The 21,638-nt window shown below is 45.9% G+C and overlaps 1 protein-coding gene across 2 annotated transcripts; it reads right to left on the bottom strand.

Annotated features, from left to right (window-relative positions):
• Positions 1-85: 85 nt before the first annotated feature.
• Positions 86-20,032, bottom strand: PSMB7 (proteasome 20S subunit beta 7). Of its 2 annotated transcripts, none has more exons than XM_063410067.1 (8): positions 19,876-20,032; positions 19,646-19,739; positions 19,391-19,488; positions 18,948-19,088; positions 18,278-18,393; positions 11,916-11,974; positions 726-877; positions 86-253 (listed from the first exon to the last, which is right to left on the bottom strand). In XM_063410067.1, the coding sequence occupies exons 1-8, from the start codon at positions 19,935-19,937 to the stop codon at positions 142-144; spliced, it is 834 nt and encodes a 277-aa protein (XP_063266137.1). In that variant the 5' UTR covers positions 19,938-20,032; the 3' UTR covers positions 86-141. The 2 variants fall into 2 exon arrangements, with proteins under 2 accessions (XP_063266137.1, XP_063266138.1); XM_063410068.1 differs by having other exon boundaries at positions 726-893.
• Positions 20,033-21,638: the final 1,606 nt, after the last annotated feature.

Here is a 21,638-nt window from a genome sequence, read left to right on the forward strand (position 1 = left end):
GTCACTCCAGAGCCCTCCAGGGCTGCCCCAGCCTCACCTGCTCTAACGGAGGAAGGGAGAAGCAGCACCAGGTACAGACACAGAGGAGAGTGGGCACAGCCTCTTTATTCTGCACCAGCTGCAGTCTGAGCACCCACAGGCTCACGATGTGTCCATGGTTTGCACGGTCTCATCCAACACCTCGAGCTCCAGGTGTGCCACGTTCTCTGTGAGAACAGCAGTTGTTCCTTTTTCACACTTGTACCTACCAAACCTAGTAAAGAAATGGGGGAAAATTAGTCTGGAAGATGGTACAAAAGAAAACTTACATTTAAAAGTTTAGAACTGATCAGCTTGAGAAGTTTCCTGTAAAAGTCCAAAGTAAAGAAACTGTGCTTACTATAAAATCTATACTGATTGCATTAACTGACAGAGTTTCAGATAAACCACCAACTTCAGGAAACCGTTAACAGAAACACTGCCAAGTAACTGGAAAGGTTTTTGTCAAAATCAGTGGGCTCTCAACGTCGTGGGGGACCAAAGAACAAGCAATTTACCTATGTTTTGCAACTCTAGAATAATTTTACCAATGTCTTAGCCTCTGTTCAGCTGCTGCTCCAGCCGCTCATTTGTGCTGCTTACCTGAAAGTCCCACAGACCGGAGGTTACTGACAGAGCTCGCTCTTACTGAGAGCAGGCCTTGCCAAGCAGAGCAGGGAGCCCACAGCAGCTCCAGGATGGCTCACCTGTCCCCCTTCCTGTTGGCCACGTCGTAGGGACGGAGGAAGTCCAGCTTGCTCTTGCTGATGACGCAGATGTCGATGTTGCTGCCCGAGCCCAGGTCGTTGTAGATGCCGGCGGCGATGGCGTCTCGCACCAGCTGCTTGGCCTCCTCCTCCTGGGGAAGGGAAAAGCTGTCACTGCCCCGTGCTGGCACTGCCCGGGACTGTGCAGCCTGTGCCTGTGGAGGCGGAGCTCATTTTATAATTATAATATTATTATTAGCACATTAAATGATACACCAAACCCTTCAGTCACCAGGTACTGCAGTCAAAATGCTGCAGTTGGTTACATTTATACCGCTTAAGTGAAACAAAAGAGCAACTTTTGCTACAGTAATTGGTGTAACTAAGACACAGTTACTAGTTAGAAGGAACAGGAGTGCAATAGTGCCCAATCATCTGGCCAAAGGGTCAGAATGCAAGGAAAACAGATTGAGTCCACATAAATATATATATGGACATAAGCATACTTCGTATATACACACAGATTTTTTCGGTAGCCTAGAAAGTACAAACCAGAGAATAAAAGACCCCTTACTTTCTCTCAGAGGTGTGTCACTTACCTGAAAACACTGACTGGAGCTGCCTGTTCCAATACAGAAATAGTAAGACTGGAACACATCCATGGACACAGAGGTGGACTCGTTTTGCCCCCAGGCTGTGTGCAGCAGTGGTTGCTCAGCTCACCCAGCAGACCCTGCTGCAATGCTGAGGCTCCCAAGCGCACTCCTCATTGCTTTGCTGCTATTTCACACCTTGCAATAATCTTCCCACCAGACACCAGGAACAAGAGATGGGGTCAGCACTGACTCTGATAAATGCAGCTTTTCCCAGTGTGCCTCACTGTCACAGCAGTGCCAGGAGCAGCAGCTCCCGCCTGCAGCCCCGAGCGCTGCTCAGGAGGAGCCCAAAATGAGCTCAGCTCCCACTCGCCTGCCCCGGCCCTGCCCTGCCCGCCCTGGTGCCTCTGAACAGCCACAGGAGCAGGGCACAGCCTCCACTGAACTACAGACACAGCAGCAACTCACTCCCGGTTTCACAACTATTGCACTTTATAAAAAAATAAATTGAATTATGCTTCCTACCAAGCTGACTAGAACAGCACAGCTATGCCGCAAGAATAATTCCTTACCTTTCCTTCAGTGTTTTGGGCAATAAAGTCCTGGTACGCAAGTAACTCCTCACTTAACTGACAGAAGACTGTCAAAGATTTGTTGCAGACTAAGGTTATTTTAGTACTATAGTAAAAGTAAGCAAACCAAAGAAGTAAGTGTAGATCTGTTTTGACCTAAGTGGTAGCAAAAGCAGAGTAATTTTAAGCTATTTGAGTGCTAGGTGCAAGAAAAGCAGCTTAGGAAAACTACAGCACATTGGTGGAGTTTGTTCCACTCTTCCTTTTGATTTCATCCTTTTAAGTCAATACTGTAAACCTCACAGACTCCTCTGATTCAAATCTGATTGGCTTTTACAAATATACTCTATCACCATACTGTTATCAAAATAGTTCAAAAAATACCCAAAAAGTGCAGTTGGAAGTGCTGAGCTGTAACTGCACAGAGAGCCCAGGCCGTAACCTCAGCTCCCTCCCTGACACAGTGCAGCTCAGTCTGTGAACATGGAATAATTGTCATTGGAAAACCCTGCCTCAGTGCTGCTTCCTGCTCCCCTTTTTACAATTTAGAAAGCTGAACGGAATAGCCACAAGAAAAACCCCAAGTATTCCTTACAGAGATCCTGCATGGAGTTCAGCAAGGACTGCTATTTACTGCCACAAAATAGGGGGTGAGCAGGAAAGTGCTGACACAGGAGTCACTGTAATAATTAATCTTAAGAAACCCTAAAAGTTCAGAGTATATAAAAGGAGCACTTCCTGCTTTATGGTTGCAAAGACCAAGCTAACTGGGAATATCCTCCTCTGGGGCCCCCAGTGCTCCTTAAATGAGATTACAGGCGGGTGATGGAGTGTGCGGCGCGGCGGCGCTGACAGGCAGCGCTTTATGGAGCGCTCTGCCCGTGCCCATCACAGCCCGATGTGTCCCTGGGCTCCAATGTGCAGCTCCACTTACCCGCCTGACAAACGCGCGGCGCTCGCCAGAGGTGTGTGCTGCAGCAGTCAGCGGGGCTGTGCTGCAGCGGGACACGGCTGTGCTGCAGCGGTCAGGGGGGCTGTGCTGCAGCGGTCAGTGGGGCTGTGCTGCAGGACACGGCTGTGCTGCAGCGGTCAGCGGGGCTGTGCTGCAGCGGTCAGCGGGGCTGTGCTGCAGCGGTCAGCGGGGCTGTGCTGCAGCGGTCAGCGGGGCTGTGCTGCAGCGGTCAGCGGGGCTGTGCTGCAGCGGTCAGCGGGGCTGTGCTGCAGCGGTCAGCGGGGCCGTGCTGCAGCGGTCAGCACGGCCGTGCTGCAGCGGTCAGCAGGGCTGTGGTGCAGCGGTCAGCGGGGCTGTGGTGCAGCGGTCAGCGGGGCTGTGCTGCAGGACACGGCTGTGCTGCAGCGGTCAGCGGGGCCGTGCTGCAGCGGTCAGCACGGCCGTGCTGCAGCGGTCAGCAGGGCTGTGGTGCAGCGGTCAGCGGGGCTGTGGTGCAGCGGTCAGCGGGGCTGTGCTGCAGGACACGGCTGTGCTGCAGCGGTCACCAGGGCTGTGCTGCAGCGGTCACCAGGGCTGTGCTGCAGCGGGACATGGCTGTGCTGCAGTGGTCAGCGGGGCTGTGCTCCAGGACACGGCCGTGCTGCTGTACACAGCCCGTGTCATTACAGTGACCGGCACCGCGCCTGCCCAGGGCGCCAGAGGAATTGGGCAGTAAAGGCTGAAATAAATAACTCGCCGTGGAAGGCTAATCTGAAACACTGTTTGATAAATTATTTATAACACAGACAATTGTCTGCATTTAATATCGGCGCTACTGGTAGCATCTTTAAAAGATGATTTATGTGTTGTAATGCCATTAAGCTTTATATGGGCCCACTGCTGGCTATAAAGTCTGCTGAGATTTAGAGAATGAGTTTTAAACTGTCACTGCAACATCACAGTAGATAGAGCCTGTATTAAATCTTTACTTTAAACCTGTTATCTGGAGAGTTGCAGTTTGCAGACACTCAGAGCTGATAGATTACCTCTCACGGCTGCTCTGCCACGAGTCCCAAACAGCACCGAGGAGCAACTTTTACACATTATTCTTCTATATGACTTGGATCAACTTTCTCTTCTCACTTAAGCAATTTCCAGATTTCAAGTGCTACTGAAGGAAAAAAAGACTTTACTACGGGAGATGAGTATTGGATCTACACTGTGTTAATACTGTCCTCACTAATAACCTGTAAACAAGTTTATCATTATGCTCCAGCAGCAAAGGGAGCAGCTGGAATGTGAACATTATTTCCTCACATTTTGTACTTCACAAGCAAGTTAAACAGGAGATGTCTTTTCCAGATTTTAAAACTTTAGGAATTACTGGGTTTTTTCTCTTACCAAAATAAAATTAATCCCCTCTGCAGGTCACCAGGATGCTGTTGGAGATGCAATACACAGTGCAGTTCTCCAAAGCAATTCTTAGAAAGATTTGAAATGCAATGCACAGTCAGTATAATATGAACACAAGCAGGTGTTTTTGTAAGAATAAACAAATACAAATACTTATCATAATAGTCTTTTACAACAAGAGTTGTTCAAATACTATCATATAAAAAGTTGGTACTACTTAAAGTGAGAATCCCCAAGATTTGTGTGGGAAGAGAAGGGAAGAAAAAAAATCAGAAGTTTCAGGAAGGACAATGACAATAAAAAAATAAATCCATAAACAAGTGCTGGGAATTTGGGGGTAGAAAACAAACTTGAAGGACATAAGCACCTACAGGAGCATAATTAAAGTCTGGAAGAGAATCAGCAGCATATGGGGAGTGAGGGGCTGGGGTGGAGATCACTCTGTAACTGGAAGAGATGCTCAAGTCTGCTCTAAGTCCAAAGAGAACAAACCTGAGAAGCAAAGGACTTTGTATTTCTTGTAAGAGAAGGCTCCAGCAGCAAGAACAGATTTGGTTTAGCTGTCAGGAACGGGGCTGGCATGGGTCATTTAAACCACTCAGGTTTAACAAGTCTTCCCCCAAAAAAGTGCATTTCCAGTGCTGCCTCAGAATAAGGAATGACACAAATTGTCTCTTTTTTCTTTTAATTAGACCTATGCGTTTTATGTTCAGGTTCGTTGTGACTGAAGTGTCAGTAAATGTTTATTTTTCTAATCATTTTCTGCTAAGAACTTTGCAAATAAACTGCTCGGTAGTCCCTAATAATTATTCTCACAGATAACAGTATTTTCCCACTCTGAGGAAGCTGCCTGTGAGCGCAGGCTCATCCCCACCCCCTCTCTGATATCATACACCACCAGTATAATAAACCACGTTAATATTTCATACCAGGGTGAAATATGCTGGAGTATCAATTCAACATCTGCTGTCTTTAGGGTACTGGCGTCCCGCAGAGACACTTTCAATTTGTAATTGAGTTCTATACTGAATTAATCAGCAGTTTATCTTTTTTAGTAAAATAATGTCTTCCCCACTAACCTGGATTTACATTAACAATTTATGCCAAATTACCTGCCAAGACAAGAAACTTATATGATTCGGAACTACCATTCAATAACATTAGTTGCTGTATGTCATTCCCTACACGGGGATTAGTACAATCCATATTTCTAACGGCACAGAATTAAATTACAAACTCTTCTCACAACTATGGGATTTCTTTTAATACTATTCCCATTCTCTGAACTAAGAATGATAACAAAAACTCGTTCAATCTATCACTTAGTAAAGTTCATGGGTTTTTAGGGAACTGATCCTCAAAATGGGAACTGGCTTAACAGCACCAGAGCTGTAAATGCTGCCAGGCTGCAGCTCCTCCCCTGGCCCTGGTGTGCTGCTCTACAGCAACACACAGACCCTCAGCCACCCAAATATGCAAACCCTGCAAAAGACTGCGGGTAAAGTTACTTTATGTCACTGCATATAAAAAAATGAATATCAAGCAATAACACATCTGGCTTCAAGTAAAGCAAACTGTGCTCATCTGACCATTGCTTTACCTCTGACAAGAGGATGGAAGGGAATGAAGGTCAACATTTTATTTGGGAAAGAAGCCTTGGGCCCTCTGGTAATATATCCTTCCTAATACACCAAAATGCTCCATAAAGGCCAGGCTGGCTCCCTCCTCCTCTCCATTCCCTCACAGCAATTGCCCTCGGCCCTGCTGGCCCTCGCCATGGGAGCAGCAGTCGGGCTTCATGCCATGTGAAATATTTTCCAGTACATTTTGCCTGTGTTCCGCAGTTATGGGAGATATACAAACTGGAACAATTTAAACTAGAACACCTGCTCCTGAGAAATGCATCAAAAATAATTACCTGTCCTCCCCCTACCCTGTGCAGTGAAATGATCTCTTAACACAGAGTCCTGCTTCTGGCTAGCTTGTCTACATTATTACGGACAAAGTTTAAGTGTTACTTTCATAAAGGTGAAGAAATTGTTGCTCTTTGACATGCAGCCAGGCCCAATTTACACAAAGGTAACATTTATTTCCCTTGACACAGTCTGCAATCAGCAACTGCAAAGGCAGCACTGCTGGCTATCTCTGGGAACTCGGACTGGTGCTGCCAGTGTCCCACTGACCTCAGCACACAAACTGAGCTTTCCTTCATTCAGAAAGCACCCCAAAAACATCTCTCCTGCAATCCCAGCCATGCCAGAGCATACCTAGCTGGCATATTCCAAATCAGATCAGATTTCCTGTTTAACACTAGTTCCACAAAGGAAATTGATCCAGGGCATGGTTCTGTGAAAGATGATGAAAACAGTACAAACTGTCCAACATGTCAGGCAGCAGCCAGGCTGCCACAGGATAATTGTGATCTAACCTAAGAGTAAGAAACAAGTATGATAAGCCTTTATTTTCTGGCTGACTGTATGCACTAACACCTGATATTTACCCATGGAAATCCATGTCTCCAGGAGACACGAACACAGCTATGTCAGGAAAGCTGAAAACTGCAGTGCCACAAGCTCTGGCAGCAAGGAGTGAAGATATGCCACTAACAGCCTCAATTCCTGTCACTGGATAATGAAATGTACAGATGGGGCACACAAAGTCCTGATTTTGCTCACCAAGCCAGATTTCGTCTGTCCGTCGTCCCCCCCCCCCCCCCCCATTTACTTAATTCCGTGTCTGACACCAACAGGGGTTCGAGTTTCTCAGGCAGGCTCTCCAGCCCAAGTCCCACAGTGTGGCTTGATGTGCATTGTCTGCTGCCAGAGCAGCCCCACACCTCGCAGCGAGCGGCCCCGTGCCGGCGTCATTAGAGCGCGGTGTCACCGCGGGATCGGCGCGGCCGCCGCACCTGAGCCCGGCGCCGGCACCGCACTAATGAACACAGGGCTCATCTGCAGCCTGTCACTGCTCCCGGCCCCACACAACACTGAGACAACACTGCTGCACATTAGAGACTTTCGACAGGTCCCAAAAATAGCTCACTATTGTTGTCAGTACTTAATAAACAAAAATAATTCCACCATATTGAAGGACAGTAGGAAATGTGAGCACAGGAACATTTGAAGCATCTCTGTGTCAGCTGCTTAAAACTGGAAGAAAGTGACATGTTTTCATAATATTTTGTAGCGTGCCTGATGCATTTTTAACTGAAATAAGAGGTGCACAGTGAAAGCTGCATTCAGGCTACTTTGCATTTCAACACTGCGAAGATCCCAGAGCACACGGAGCATCCTGAGGAAAGCACTCTCCGTGCCTCAGTTCCTTCACTCAGGGATTAGGGGCTACTCAGAAGTACCTCAAAAGCCACTTGTCCCCAACCTGCCCGCCAAGCTGCCCATGCAGGTCCCACCCACACAGGTGAGCCAAAGCCCCACTGCAGGACGGTCACCAAAGCACGCCAGGGACCACCCTCTCTGGTGGGACAGCACGCCACAGGTTTGGGGACAGCAAGCCACAGGTTTGGGGACAGCACAGCTGCTGAGCACCAAGAGAGGCTGTGCTCCATGTGGAACACACTCACAACAGTCCTCTCTTCTCACTCATCTGTTCTTACCCTCCAGGGTATTTTTGTTTTCATTCAGTACCACTTGATTTCCTACCACACTTAAAAAATGGTACAATAAATGACTAAATATAATCTCACACATTTGTGGTGATCTATCCTAGAAATAATTACTAAGTATCTGCTGGATTATCTCCTTTCTTCTACCTGTCCTGCTCCTGAACTCACTACTCCAAGATTTACTTTCTTTTCCTTGCAAAAGTTCTGTTTTCTGTAGCTTCTGATTCTCTTCCTTTTGGAGCCTCTTTTTATTAAATCTGGCTGTTTTGATGAAATACAGGAAAGAAATGAAGTTACAAGCAGTCTTTCCTTGCTGAAACAAGAAGTTTACAACACAGCCCCACTGTGCATCAAGTAATTCTACAGACAAAATACTTCCACTTTTCAAACACCAGAAATCAAATACCAGAAGAAAATATAAACCTCTCCCCATCTCCTGAGGAATTCAACCATCACAGGATAAACCCAGAATTCCAGTATTTAATACTGCATTTTTTCCCAGCTCACAATGCTTTCCCATATCCACTGACTCAAGAGTATTTCTTTGCTATTGTTTAACACCAGAAGGCACAAATGCATTTACAAAATGACTGTAAGGTTTAAAAACCAGTGGTGACTCTATTGGAAGAAAAATGGGCTGCAATGAAAGATCTAAGCTTGAAACACTCCATTAGATGTGCTGTTCCTCCACTTACGTTTTTTAAAGCAGATCTATAGCTGCCCACATGACAGATTAATATTGTTCCACAGCAGTTAGGTGCTTGGCATTACATTTTTGAAGCATCTAGAGGCCTTCAGGGCTGAAAGTGTTCCCATGCTCAGCGATCTATAATGGTTCCTCTAGAGGCCAGCACTCCTCCCCACAAAGCCTGCCTCCATAAATCAGGCTGCACAAGTGGCACTGGGGGACGTCCCCATCCATCTCGGCAGCTCCTCTGAAGGATGTGGGGTAAAGATCATCCCCCAGCTCTGCAGCCAGGGAAAGGACCATCACACTTGGCACTGATAAAGCATGTGCTACTTAAATCTGAAGACACACTAAGTCTATGGAAAAAAACACATCCTGCTGGTGTTAGCATGCCTCAGGCACTGGGAGAAGCTTCAGCAACTCATCTTCAAAAGGCAGAGAGCCAGGGCTCTAGAAACCTGCAAAAATTGGCTAAGCCTGCAGTCTTTTTTTATTTTATTATTTTTTTTTATTTTTTTTAGCTGAGCATCTTCAAAGTCTACGATTCTAACTGTAGGGCACAGCAGCTGCCACTGCAGATTTGATCCTCTCAGCTTTTGGCAGCTCTCAACTTGAAATTCTAGCAAAAGAATTTTTCAAGTTGCTATTATTGCCTGTCATGGATTTATAAATATTGTGCACTATCTGCTGTGGCATGGCTCTCCTGGGACACTAGTGCATGCCAAAAGCATAACAGAATGAAAAACAGTTCCTATTCTTCAAATAAATGCTAATTTTTTTTAACTGTGCTCACACGATGCGTTTGGTGATCAGCTTCAATAGTACAGAATATATATCAGAGGCAAAAAAGCTGATTGTCTTTTCCAGTAGTATTCAGCTGCTACTTTCATTAAGCTTGTTTAATTACATTCCAGATGCTAATTTGCAAGTTGATACCAGAGGGTGCAGGACAGTTTGCCTTTGAATAATTTTTCTGTGATGTGATGGTCTTGAAGCACACCACTACCCTCCATAGCCTTAGCAAGCTATTCTGACAATTAGTGCAAAAGAAAGAAACATTGATCGTGACAGAAAAATAATAATTTTCTACATATTTTATTAAATTAATCTCCAGGAATTTTATCTTCACTGCCATTTCATAGCAAGTTTTATGTAAAATATACATAGCATACTTCAGATTTAATTTGGATTCATTTGTTGAATATGAAATATTGGTTATTTTATTAATTTACTAAAAAACCCCACATCTGACTTAGAATGTAAATACAAACTCACAGCCATAGCAGAATATGAGGAAGTGTTTAAGAGTACAGTTGAGCTTTACCACACAAAACTTGGCTGGTTTGGTTAATACAATTCCTGAACTGTTACTAGATAAGAGATTATTCAGGAAAACCAAAGGAAGGGTTAAGGTGCATGCAAATCTCAAAGATCTAAATATCTATTTCAACAAATTGGTAAGGCTGCATTTCTACATGCTTGTTATAAGTGACTATCTGCTGCCACTTATGGCTGTGTGTGAAGACTGTTTAATGAGGATGACCTTTCTAAATAGGAAAATTTAGAGATTTACCAGTTTTTGGTGCCTTTTTCGGTTGCTCTTACACAAGAAATGACTTAAAACCCAAGCTTCAAAGCTAGCTGAGAATAAATGAAAGTTTTAGTTGCACAGCACAGCTCTTTAGCATTTGTACCTTGGTAAGAGGGCCAGTGTGCTGTGGCTGCTGCTTGCAGGGATCTGCAGGCCGTGTTTGCAGTGGATGGCACACACGTCAAGTGCACAGCCACACACGAGGCTGGAAAAGGAGATTCTCTCATCCCTACAGCAGCACGAGGGGAAAAACAGTCTTCCTCTCCCTCTCAAGTGGCTCTATCAGCCATCTGGTGTGGGGATCCTTCCCAGAGACACTTGGGAGCCCATTAAACATATTCCAATATTTCTGATAACAATTATAAATATACCAGAGGCCAAATGTCCAGTGTCTTCAGATGCTGCCCAAATCACAGGGATCCTAATCCCACTGTGTGGCCCTGACTTTGCACCTACAGCTCTTGCTTAGGCACTGACAGGAGAGGGGCCAGGGATAATTGGGAAACTGCTTATTACTAATGCTGAAGCAATTAACTAATGGCAAACTTCTCAAAACAAGGTGAGGGGGTTGACAGTTTTTTAAAAATCTGCTGGAATTGCACACTGATTTGTCAGGACATGTACCAAGGTACAACAGATCATCTCACATTTTAAACTTCCTTTACCAGCTTTATAGAGAGAACTGTGGATTCATGGGACCATCACCTAAACCACAGTGCACTGAGGGGGAGGAAATGACTCACAGCAGCTGCATTACAAAAATGAGCAGCATCTGAAGGCCTCTGCTGAGAGTAAACTAACTTTTTCCTTTTCTACATCATTCAGTGATACTGAAGAGCTCCAAGCTTTGTTTTATCTGCCTTTTAGGCTGAAACCATTGCAACTGTTATATCACAAATCATTTCTAATGGGTTCAATTTTCAATCTTGTGTGCAATTCTCATTTTTTCTTTACTGTGGAATTATTAATCAATTGGAATGAGAAGGAGCATTCACAGAAAGTCTGAAGAGATTAATGTGGTTTAAGAGGACTTGACATTCCTGAGGTATTTTATGAAACACAGTTACAGAAAACCCTGTAATTGTTTTGTAGTTAATTTCATCTGGATTCTCACAGTTTAGATTAGCAGTATGGTATAACCAAATGCAAGAAATACTGTAGAAAACACAAAAATAATGCATTCCTTTGTAACTGAAGAGCTTACTCCGCTCTTATCATGACACTCCAGCTTTTAGCTTTCCTGAATGAGTCTTTATAACAACAATCAAGTATTTTCCACGTTTTATCAGTCTCATCAGCAAAACCCAGCCTTATGAGTCTCCTGATAATCAGCTTTTAAGTGGATGTTAGAAGTGCAAACACTAGTTCTGAACGTACCCAATCAATCAGAATTGTTTTATGTACTACCTGAACACTTTTTGTTGTATTCTCTTTTCAAGACTGAGCAAGAAGGACAGACTGACAGAAAAACAACCATATTGACTGTGTAGGGCTGGTAAATTCCTGAAGTCAACTATAACCAGCAAGCTGTATGTTTCTAAAGCCTTCACCTACATTCAAATCACACATTTTCCCATATATAAATACAGCTTCTTGCAATTTTATTTATTTTACCCATCAATTTTTACAGCTTTACAGTAAGCTGACATTAGTACATTTTAAGTGCAGCAAAAGTAGAGCAGATTTACCTTTTTTAGGATTTCAAACCTCCTAAATTCTTATGATCATGAGGATTGCTGAGGGAAGAAACAGTGAGGTTTAAACACCCAAGACTTACCTCCATGTCGGGTTTGTATTTATCTTCAAACACTGCCATGGCCGCCAGCGATCCAGAACCTGTGGTGACAACACCAGGACACCCCTTTAGCCAGTGGATTTAGGTGTGGCAAATTTTTTAGAGAAAAATATAGAACATCTCATCAGCACAAACCAAACTGAAGCCCACCTCAGCTTCCTCTACGCTAAGTCAGAACCCGATTTAATCCTGGGGATACAGCTTGTGTGCACAGGCTTGGCACAGGCCCATCCTGACAGCCCTTCCTTCTTACCATTTTCCACAAAAATAAAAAGACAAGGTTAGAAACAGAGAGTTAAGGGAATGCCACGGTTTGCAGTCCCTGCTCCTCCATCCTCCCACCCCACTCCTGTGCCTGCTCCTCTTAGAGGGAATCTCCTGGAATGAGGAGATGGCTCCAGCACCGGGGATGAGCAGCCCAGCAGTGGGAACAGGGGGCTGCTGCCACCAGAGGATATCTCCTGTAGTTAAACAGTTAATTGTGCTCCTGCTTTGTGCCATTATTTCTACAATAATGAACAATAACAGCTGAACAAAGTGCCAGAGATGAAACCACGAGTTTAACATTCCTCTCCAGAAAGGATGAGGTACAAGTGCAGTGATGGAACAGGAGCCATTTCTGCCCAAAGCACTGTGACTGCAGGGTTATAAATGTGCTTTTCATGAATTAACACAAAAAGCAGGATGTTACTATTTGAAATTGTAAACTTGCTTTGTTCAGAAAGACTGAGCCTTCAGGAAGAATTTTTTGTCTGTCGGTGGCCCTACCCATATTTCAGAGAGCACTACTTTTGGGGAGTGAATAAAGTTACCTGCAATTTTTTACTCCAATTAGAAGATTTTTTGGCATTTATTACTTTTTAACTTGTTTTGCATAGTGCTATCTGTTTAGCTGGGTCACAGAGAAAGCCATATTTCCTATTTAAAATGATTTGTGTATATCGCTTGACCACCTCAATGGTTTAGTGAAAGCAAAAGGCAGCGATTAAACAGTTTCAAATGAGGTGTCCTGCTGATTTTATCAAGTCTGCTGAATGTATAATGAAAAAGGAGAAGCTGACAGTGACACTGTTGAGAAAATACAGACTACCTTAGCTGAACCATTTAAGGAGGTCCAATTATAGATCAAATTTAAAGGGTTGAAACAGCAGATTTACAGACACAAATCAATGAGCATGGTAATCCCGATGAATGTGACAGATACTCCTGTTACAGAATATTGCTGTGGTTGAGGATCATTACCTTTACAGTACCAAATACATCACTCCTAAAAGCAGTAGGACACTCTAAGTGTGTACTTGTATTACAGGCAATGACTATTCATTTACACCTTGGAGCAATACACAACTCCATTTTTTAAATGCTGAAACTGAGAATAAAGAAGATTTTTAAGCAACTAATAGCAAAACTGAACTGCTGATGCAAACAGCTGATATCACAGAACAAACTACAAATAAAAGGAATTTTATTGACCCTTCAAACAAGGTCAAAATAAAGCGTGTGCCAAAACAAATACAGGAACCTGGACAATAAAATAATTATTCTGGAATAACATAGGAATATTTCTAATGAGAGGTAAAAAATCTGGACTAAGGTCTCAAACCAAGCCCACACTCCTGATACACCCAAATAAAGGCCTACCATGAGCTGAGTGGGAAGCCTCAAAGCTGGAAAACAACACTATTCTTGGGGAAAGGGTGACAAAATCAGAGTACAAAAACTAGAAAATGGACAAAAAAGAAAGTATAAAGTGTAATATCTGGACAAAATTATTACATTTGCTATTTAGTTGGGAAAAAAGTGATCTTAATTTCTTAAAGCTTCTACTGACAAATAAAAAATTATCAATAACACAATTGCATACATGGCTCAGGCTGAATTTCTCCAGCTCCTTTTAAAAAGAACTTCCCAGAAGAACCTATGGGCAGGAAATCAGCAACTTAAAGAACAAAAAAAAAGAAAAAGGAAAAAGGTGGGGAAATCTTATGTTACAGTACATGAAATCCTTTATACATAAAGAATTACACTTAATTATTTATCTCACTATGTTACCAAGACACAAATAAATGCCAAATCCACTATCAACCTTAAATAAATAAATTCACACAGTCCTATAATGTAAATTTTCAAAGAGTTGTTTAAAGTCTTAACTCAACTAAACCTACACGTAGACATTTACATCTGAAACCCAAGATCCTAAGGAAGTTCTAGCAAAACAGGAAGCTGGAAAAGCTGAATAGACTCGCTTCAATTTTTCTCTAGTGCTTATAAATCCTAAACAAGCTTGCATTTAAAATGTGCCTCAGCAAAGGCCTCCCAGCACAGCTAAGCATTCTCTAGAAAAACAGATTCTCCTGATCTTAAATAGCCTGACAAAAATCCTTCACTGCTCCCAGCACCAGATGTAAGCCCCGTGTTTTCAGCAACACCAGTCAATGCACACATCTGAGTGTCTCCATCAAAACAAAAAGCCTGTTTGACACCAGGAGCAGTTGGGAAACCCCTCCTGGCACACAGACATTCCCTGGAGCACAGAGCTGGGCACAGCCCACCTGCACTGCTGGGACTGGGCTGGACACGCAGCCCCGGACAGCGCTCCCGTGGTGAGAACTTCACTGTCCCAGTGCGCCAACCGCGCTCTCCTGGCAAATTCCACCACCCAAACAGCCCCACAGTGTCCCAGCCACTCCAGCTCCTCGTGAAAGCTGCATTGTGACAGCAGAGCGGGCAATAAAACCGGGAACTTAAGTAAACACTGCCAGTACGGTTTTCTTATTGCCGTTCCTATAAAAACACAGAAAACTCGGATATTAAGGGTCTATGGAGAACTTGTTTGTGTGTGGGGAAACAGCTGCTCTCTTGTCTGTGCACTCGATGCCCACCAATAATTCATTTTTAACAAGCATGCTTTGCCTTTATGCAGAAACCAGCTTCACAATTCCCAAACATAAAGTCTGGAGAAGGATAAAATCCAAGCATGGCAAAACACCATCCATTAACTGGGGATGGATCCCCCGCCTCATACACACCGTAACTGATTTAAGTCACTACCAGTTCAGATTCAGCAGCAGTTCAGCCTCAAATCCATTAACACCTCCAGGAAAGCCATGTGATAGCGTGTCATTAAATAGTGTCTTTACCTCAGCTCAAAGTAACACCAAAGCTGGTATTTATCTTAGGTAAGATTTCAAACTAAGCTCTGCAGAAATGGGAAATTTTCTTTGTTGGATATATTTTTTCCACAGATTTAAAGTTTATGTCTCTTTTGTACAAGAGCAATAAGAATAATTAAAATAAAGGATAAGCGGCAAAGTCATAATTTATTTGTATTACGTAGCATTCAGAAAAAAACCCTTTCAGATCTTTAAAATTGCTAAGAACGCTTACATTTAACATCAAGTAAAAAAAAAGCCAGAATTTACTTTGCATATATTTTCAGAAAGCAACACTTTAGAACCAAACATTCAGGAAGCATTAATCTAATATCTACACACGTAAAAATATGGACTGCAAACAAATTGTACAGAACTATAGAAGCTGAACTACTCAGAGGCAAACGCTTTTCAGTCTCCTGATTAGCGTGAACCAGGTAAGTTATGAAACAGTGAGAGAATTTACTGTTCTCTTCTTTAACACTGGTCATTTCCTGAATTTTCCCAACCAAGTTGTTAAATTTTCTGCATGCAACTGTAAGCAATTGACTTCAAAAATACCATCTGGTCTTCACTTGAGCAGTTGTACCACTTCAGTATTGATTTAAAGTGGAAGATAATTATTGATATATAGCAAAAAAGTGCAGCTCAGTAATCTCTACTGTGAATTACAACTGTGGGAGCTTTTCTAAAGCAGATGCACTGGATCTTCTCAGCAGAACCTTCATGGAAGGCAAGTTCTCATTGCCAAGTACAGTCCATCTCCCCTCCCAAGGACCTGTTTGCTGCCACACCAGAGCTTGTGCAGAGCTTTGAGAGCAGCATTTAGCACTTCCTCATCCATCACTGCCAAGGCTCCCTGACAGGGCATTTATTCACACGCGCTCATTGTTATTCAATTTGCTGCTCATCCCAGGTAAGAATTGCGTGATCTCGGCAGCCCCTTGGACTGGGATCATTTTTCAGCGGGGCTCCTGGCTGGGGGCTGGCTCCCAGCAGTGGGAGTTCTTGCTCTGCAGCACGACACTGCCACTGCATGAAGAGCTGATTTATGAATATGAAGCACCACTGGCACCAGGGGAGCAGCTCCAGCCACCAGAGACTCCTGAACACTCCGCCTGCTTCCAAAAGCTCAACTACACACTTCAAGTGCTTTAATTTTATGCATGCATTTCATTATAAGCCTTGGCCAGAAGCTTTCCTAGACAAGCCAAGCAATCAGACAATCTTGCATCGTTTGCTGAAATCCAATTTTGTCCTTTGTCAGCATAAACAGTTTAATTTGATGTTCTCACTCCTGAATAAGCACTGTGTACCTCTTAAATCTCTCTTGCAAGGCAGGACACCACTCTGTCCACCCAGACAGACCAGCACACCAAAACAAACTCAGTTTCTCAACCACCTGTACTATTTAATACTGAATCTCCAGAAATTAACTGGCCAAACATGCCTACTGATTTCACAAACCACCTTTAGAACTTGGGAAAAAAACCTCAACAAACAATAGATCAGTCTAAATAACACTGAAATACAATTCCAACTGCTATCTTCAATTTGACTTTTCATAGTTTTTCTGCCGTATTGATTCTATCTTTCATATATATGCATTAGCTGATTTTTTACTAAGACACATGCTGGTCACTGGAGGAAGTGTCAGTGCAGCAGGGACGGGAAGGTGAAGGACCCTGATGCTGAGGAGGGCAGTGACCATGTGGCCAAAGGGAACGTGTGGGCACCAGCCACACACCTGTACTGCCCACAGCAAACCGAAGTTCAGGCTACACAGAACTTAATGTTCTACTTCCCACTCGTTTGAACTCAGTCTGCTACCAGGCTATTTTTGTGGAGGGAAAGAGGAGCTGCCGGGATTTCCTGACAGGCTGCATTTTAAAGCTTTTAAAACCCTAGGCAGGACAGCCAGCATTGGCAGAGTGCAGAGCGCGTGTGGTGGCACAGGGAGGCGGCCCCACAGCCCCGTTCGGGCCGGTGCCCTGGCCCCACAGCCCCCCAGAGACCCCCAGAGCCCCCCACAGCCCCCCAGGGACCCCCACAGCCCCCCAAGGGACCCCCACAGCCCCCAAGGGACCCCCACAGCCCCCAAGGGACCCCCACAGCCCCCAAGGATCCCCACAGCCCCCCAAGGGACCCCCACAGCCCCCAAGGGACCCCCACAGCCCCCCCAGGAACCCCCACAGCCCCCAAGGGGTCCCACAGCCCCCAAGGGATCCCCACAGCCCCCCCCAGGGACCCCCACAGCCCCCCAAGGGATCCCCACAGCCCCCCCCAGGGACCCCCACAGCCCCCAAGGGGTCCCACAGCCCCCAAGGGATCCCCACAGCCCCCCCAGGGACCCCCACAGCCCCCCAGGGACCCCCACAGCCCCCAAGGGACCCCCACAGCCCCCACAATGACGTCACGTGCCCGGGCCGCCGTGCCCGGGCCGCCGGCGCCACCCAGCGGCCGCGCGCCGCAGCGCCCGGCCCGGCGCCGCTAATTGCGAGCGCTAATTGCGAGCGCTAATCACGGCCCCGCTGTACCGATACCGCCCCGGCCCCGAGAGCCGGCGGGAAAACGGGAACCTCCGCCACCCCTAGCAACAGCCCCTGCAGGTACTGCAGCCAAAGATGCCAGCCAGAAACAGAAAATATTAATGAGAATCTATAAATGTGTATTTGCCCACCACAGACACAGCATAAAAGCTGCACCATGCACAGGCTGACTGATTTACTAATCTGATATACTTTGTTCTCAGATCAGTTTTATTTATTTATTTGAACCTTCCCTTACACTCCCATGGCTCTACCAACCATGCTTCTGTTTAAAATAATTCAAGTCCTCCAAACAAAACACAAGTCCCCCAAGTGAAATTTGTACAAACCACACGTTAGGACATACTGCAAATCAAGTTTCTGAGCATTTTTTTTCTTTCAGCAAGATTTTGGGAATCCCATAATTCTTGTGCTTTAAGGTGTGGGACACACATAAAGACATTTCCAATATCTGTCTTCTGGCAGCTGAGTTCTACCCCAGCCCATGTTTGTCAGGAAACAGAACAGTGCACCTGCCCTATAAATACAGGTACAATTTTATATTTGTAGTCTGAGGCGCACGCAGCTCCCAGCAGACAAATGGATTGAACCAAACCCACTTTAAGTCCCAGTTTGCAGCGCTCCCTGCGGGAGCAGCACTCACCCATGGTGACGTAGGGCAGCTTGTCGGTGGATCCGTGCGGGTGGATGCTGTACAGGTGGGGGCCTGTCACATCCACTCCCCCCAGCACCAGCGCAGCTCCGATGTAGCCCTGGTACCTGCAGGCAACGTCTGTCTGTGAGTCTGAAGCCCACGACTCTGCTGTGGCTGTTTAACACACTGCAGGCATTTGGGGACTGTCCCCAACTGCCCGGGTACAGCTCTGCACTAAACAGGCTGCTTCTACCTGCTGGCAGCAGTAAAATAAGAAATTTACTAAAACACAGTTTATTTCAGTGTCCAGCAGACTTTCTGAGGCAATCATTCTATTACAAATCTCAGGAAACTCCCAGTTTTACAAGCTTGCACACTATTCTATTGCTGGTCCAGCCTTCTCACCACAAGGACACAGCAGTTTCCATGGGTGTGATTATGTATGAACTAAAAAAAACCCCTGCTATTTTTGTCGTGTGATCACCACACAATTCTCTAAAACACCACAGACTCCATTTCTCTTCCATCTCATTTAAGAAGCCCATGAAGCAAAGCGCAATTATGAAATCCTTCCTGAAGTCTTGCTATGAATATTAAGCAGGCTAAGACAGGATGCTCTTTAAGCATTATTTGATGGTTTTACCTGCACTGTTAATAAACAAGAAACCCACTCCTTTACCTGAACAGCATCTGCTTGAGCATGCGGTTGGCCGTGACAACGCGCGGGAGGCGTCCCGTGGACAGCGAGTGGAGCTCCAGGTTGGAGGAGATCAGCTGAGTCGTCATCTCCGTGTCTGCAGCCGTCCCGGCACCGCAGCAGCTGAAAACGTGATAAGCAGATGAAGAAAAGGAGACACAAACCTCCGTGCTTCACGCAACAAGAAGAAATTTTCTCACTCTAAAACTGAGTGAATCAAGCTCTCAAACAGAGAGCATGAAACAAGAGAGATTAAGTGTAAATGTTATACCATAAACCCCCAAGCCTTGCTAATAAAATACCATTTTGAAACAGAGTTTAATATTTGCTGTTAGTAAAGAATAAGGCTAAAAAAACCAGTACCAACATCATTACACAATAACGTACACAACAATTTACCACCCACCAAAAACTGCCATACTTACTAGATATTAGGGGAAATGAAGTGTATTTTCGAACAGTTCTTGTCAGCAACAACCATGCCCTCAGTGGCTCTCGTATCCGCTCCGAGGACGATGCCATCCTGCAGAGGAGAAGGATTTATTCCCAAAGCCGCGACTCCGCAGGGCCCTTCCCGGGGGCCGCTCGGGGTCCGGGATGGGGCCGGGCACACCGGGGGTGACGCAGCAGCGCGGAGCCTCCGCCGCGGGCCCGGCCCGGCCTCGCCCCGCCCGCCTCACCTTGAAGATGACGCCGGCGATGGTGGTGCCGGTCTTGCGCGGCGCGGGCACCCGCAGCCCCTTCTGGACCAGCTCGGCCTCCAGGAGCGAGTTCCTGCAACACAGGGGGCGAGTGGGGCCGGGCGGAAGGACGCCCCCCGCCGCCGCCGCCGCCCCCCGGCCCGCCTCGGCCCGGCCCCGCTCTCCCCGCGTTCCCCCGGCCCGCCCCGCTCCCGCCGCCGCCGCCTCACCGAGCGCAGTTGTCGAAGCTGAAGCCGCCGGCGGGCGCGCGCAGCACGGACACGGCCGCCATGTTCCGCCGGGCACGGGGGGGCCGCGAGCGCTTCCGGGGCAGCGAAATGGCGGCGGGGCCGCGCGCGGGGGGCGGGGCGAGCGCGGGGGCGCGGAGGGGCGCGGCCCTGGGGGCGGGGCCCGGGCCGTGAGGGCCGGCCTGAGGAGGAGCGGCGTGAGAGTGCCCGGGGCGGGGAAACGGCCCGAAACCGACCCCAAACCGGCCCCAAATACACCCAAACTGACCCCAAACCGGCCCCAAACCGACCCCAAACAGGCCCAAACCCGACCCGAAATAGCCCCAAAACTGACCCCCAAACCGACCCCAAACCTAGCCCAAACCAACCCCAAACTGACCCAACACCGACCCCAAAGCTTCATCCTGGCAATGGAATGGTTCTGTGTCCAAAAAGAAAAAAAGAAAAAAATGCCTATTTTCAAAGTTGCAGGAGTTCTGGTCTATGTCACTAAAATTAATTTAGTGCTTTCTGAGTAAACTACATCCAGCGTAAACGACATCCCTCCAGTTTAACTTTTCCTCCAGTGTCTCGAACCATTAAAGGAATGCTCGAATGTCTCCACAGAGAACAGAACTTCTGGCCACATCTGCAGAAAGGATGTGCTTTAAAGCAAGGCAGACAGTGAGATTTTTCCAAAGTTCACATATAGTTGCTTTCTAGATATTATATGTGCCTGAAATCAAAAATCTTATTGATTAAAAAAAAGTGCTGTGTGTTCCCATCATTAAATATTAATTACCTGACACCCTTTCATATGCAGGAAAATGAACCTGGCGTCCCCTGTGTCCAACCAGATCCGCATGTCTGCACTGTCCCTCCCAATTATTGAAAAATTACTGTTCTCCATCAGGGTGTTTTTAAGATGAACAACAAAAATGGGGTGGATGGGCAAAGCTAGTGGATAATGTCTACTTTTTCCTCCAATGCTCAAAAATACTTGCCAATGGGAGAGAACAAAAAAAGCCACAGGGAAGAAATCCAAGCCCCAGCCTCTCTCTTGATTGTGCCAGTCTTGCAGAAAAAAGCCACCAGACCAAGCAAGACCATCCTTAAAGTAAATATACTGAGCACCTGTGCTCTGCATGCTCTTCTCCCCTTCTTTCAGCCCTTGGGTAACAGAAATCCCATGTTCTTGTACACCAGTAAAGCTGGGAAGCTGTCTGAGAGACAGAATATCCTGCTGCCAGATGCTCTTTTTTCATTCTAACACAGTTGTTTTTCTCTTCACTTGATAAAGTTAAAATAAACAGTCTCTGGGGTGAATACCAGGCATCAAAATTGGATTGGCATATAAACTGTGGAGCAGTTGGTGGTGGGGAGTCTGGGGAAAAGGAAACAGCAGGTTTTAGCTAGAGGGGACAACAGCTTTATTTCCCTTTTGGTCCTTGACAACTAAGCAGATGTCCTACAATTATTGTTTTACCTTCTAGAAATGCAGTGCCTTTTCCCATCCTCCCAGGTATGCACACACTGCCCTCCTGCAGATGTGCAGGTACAGATCCTCCCTGCTTCAAAGCCATCCTGGTGCACCACTAGCTCCATCTATTGCTGGGTAATGGCTGGCTGAGAGTCAGACAAATCCTTCTTTCTCCTTCAGCTTTCTGGGATACCTACTTCAGTCCCATTAATGTAGATACGACTGATGGCCTAAAGAATGAGATCTTCTCCAATCATCTGACATGGGCTTTTTCTTGTTATAGTGT

Source organism: Prinia subflava, chromosome 12, assembly GCF_021018805.1.
Source record: "Prinia subflava isolate CZ2003 ecotype Zambia chromosome 12, Cam_Psub_1.2, whole genome shotgun sequence".
NCBI lineage: Eukaryota > Metazoa > Chordata > Aves > Passeriformes > Cisticolidae > Prinia > Prinia subflava.

Coding starts and splice junctions, on each gene's coding strand:
- PSMB7 (XM_063410067.1), bottom strand. CDS start 19,937: ATGGCGGCCGTGTCCGTGCTGCGCGCGCCCGCCGGCGGCTTCAGCTTC. Junction 11,975..18,277: donor GCTGCCCTACGTCACCATGG/GTGAGTGCTGCT, acceptor TTGTCACCACAG/GTTCTGGATCGCTGGCGGCC. Junction 254..725: donor GCCAACAGGAAGGGGGACAG/GTGAGCCATCCT, acceptor TTTCTTTACTAG/GTTTGGTAGGTACAAGTGTG.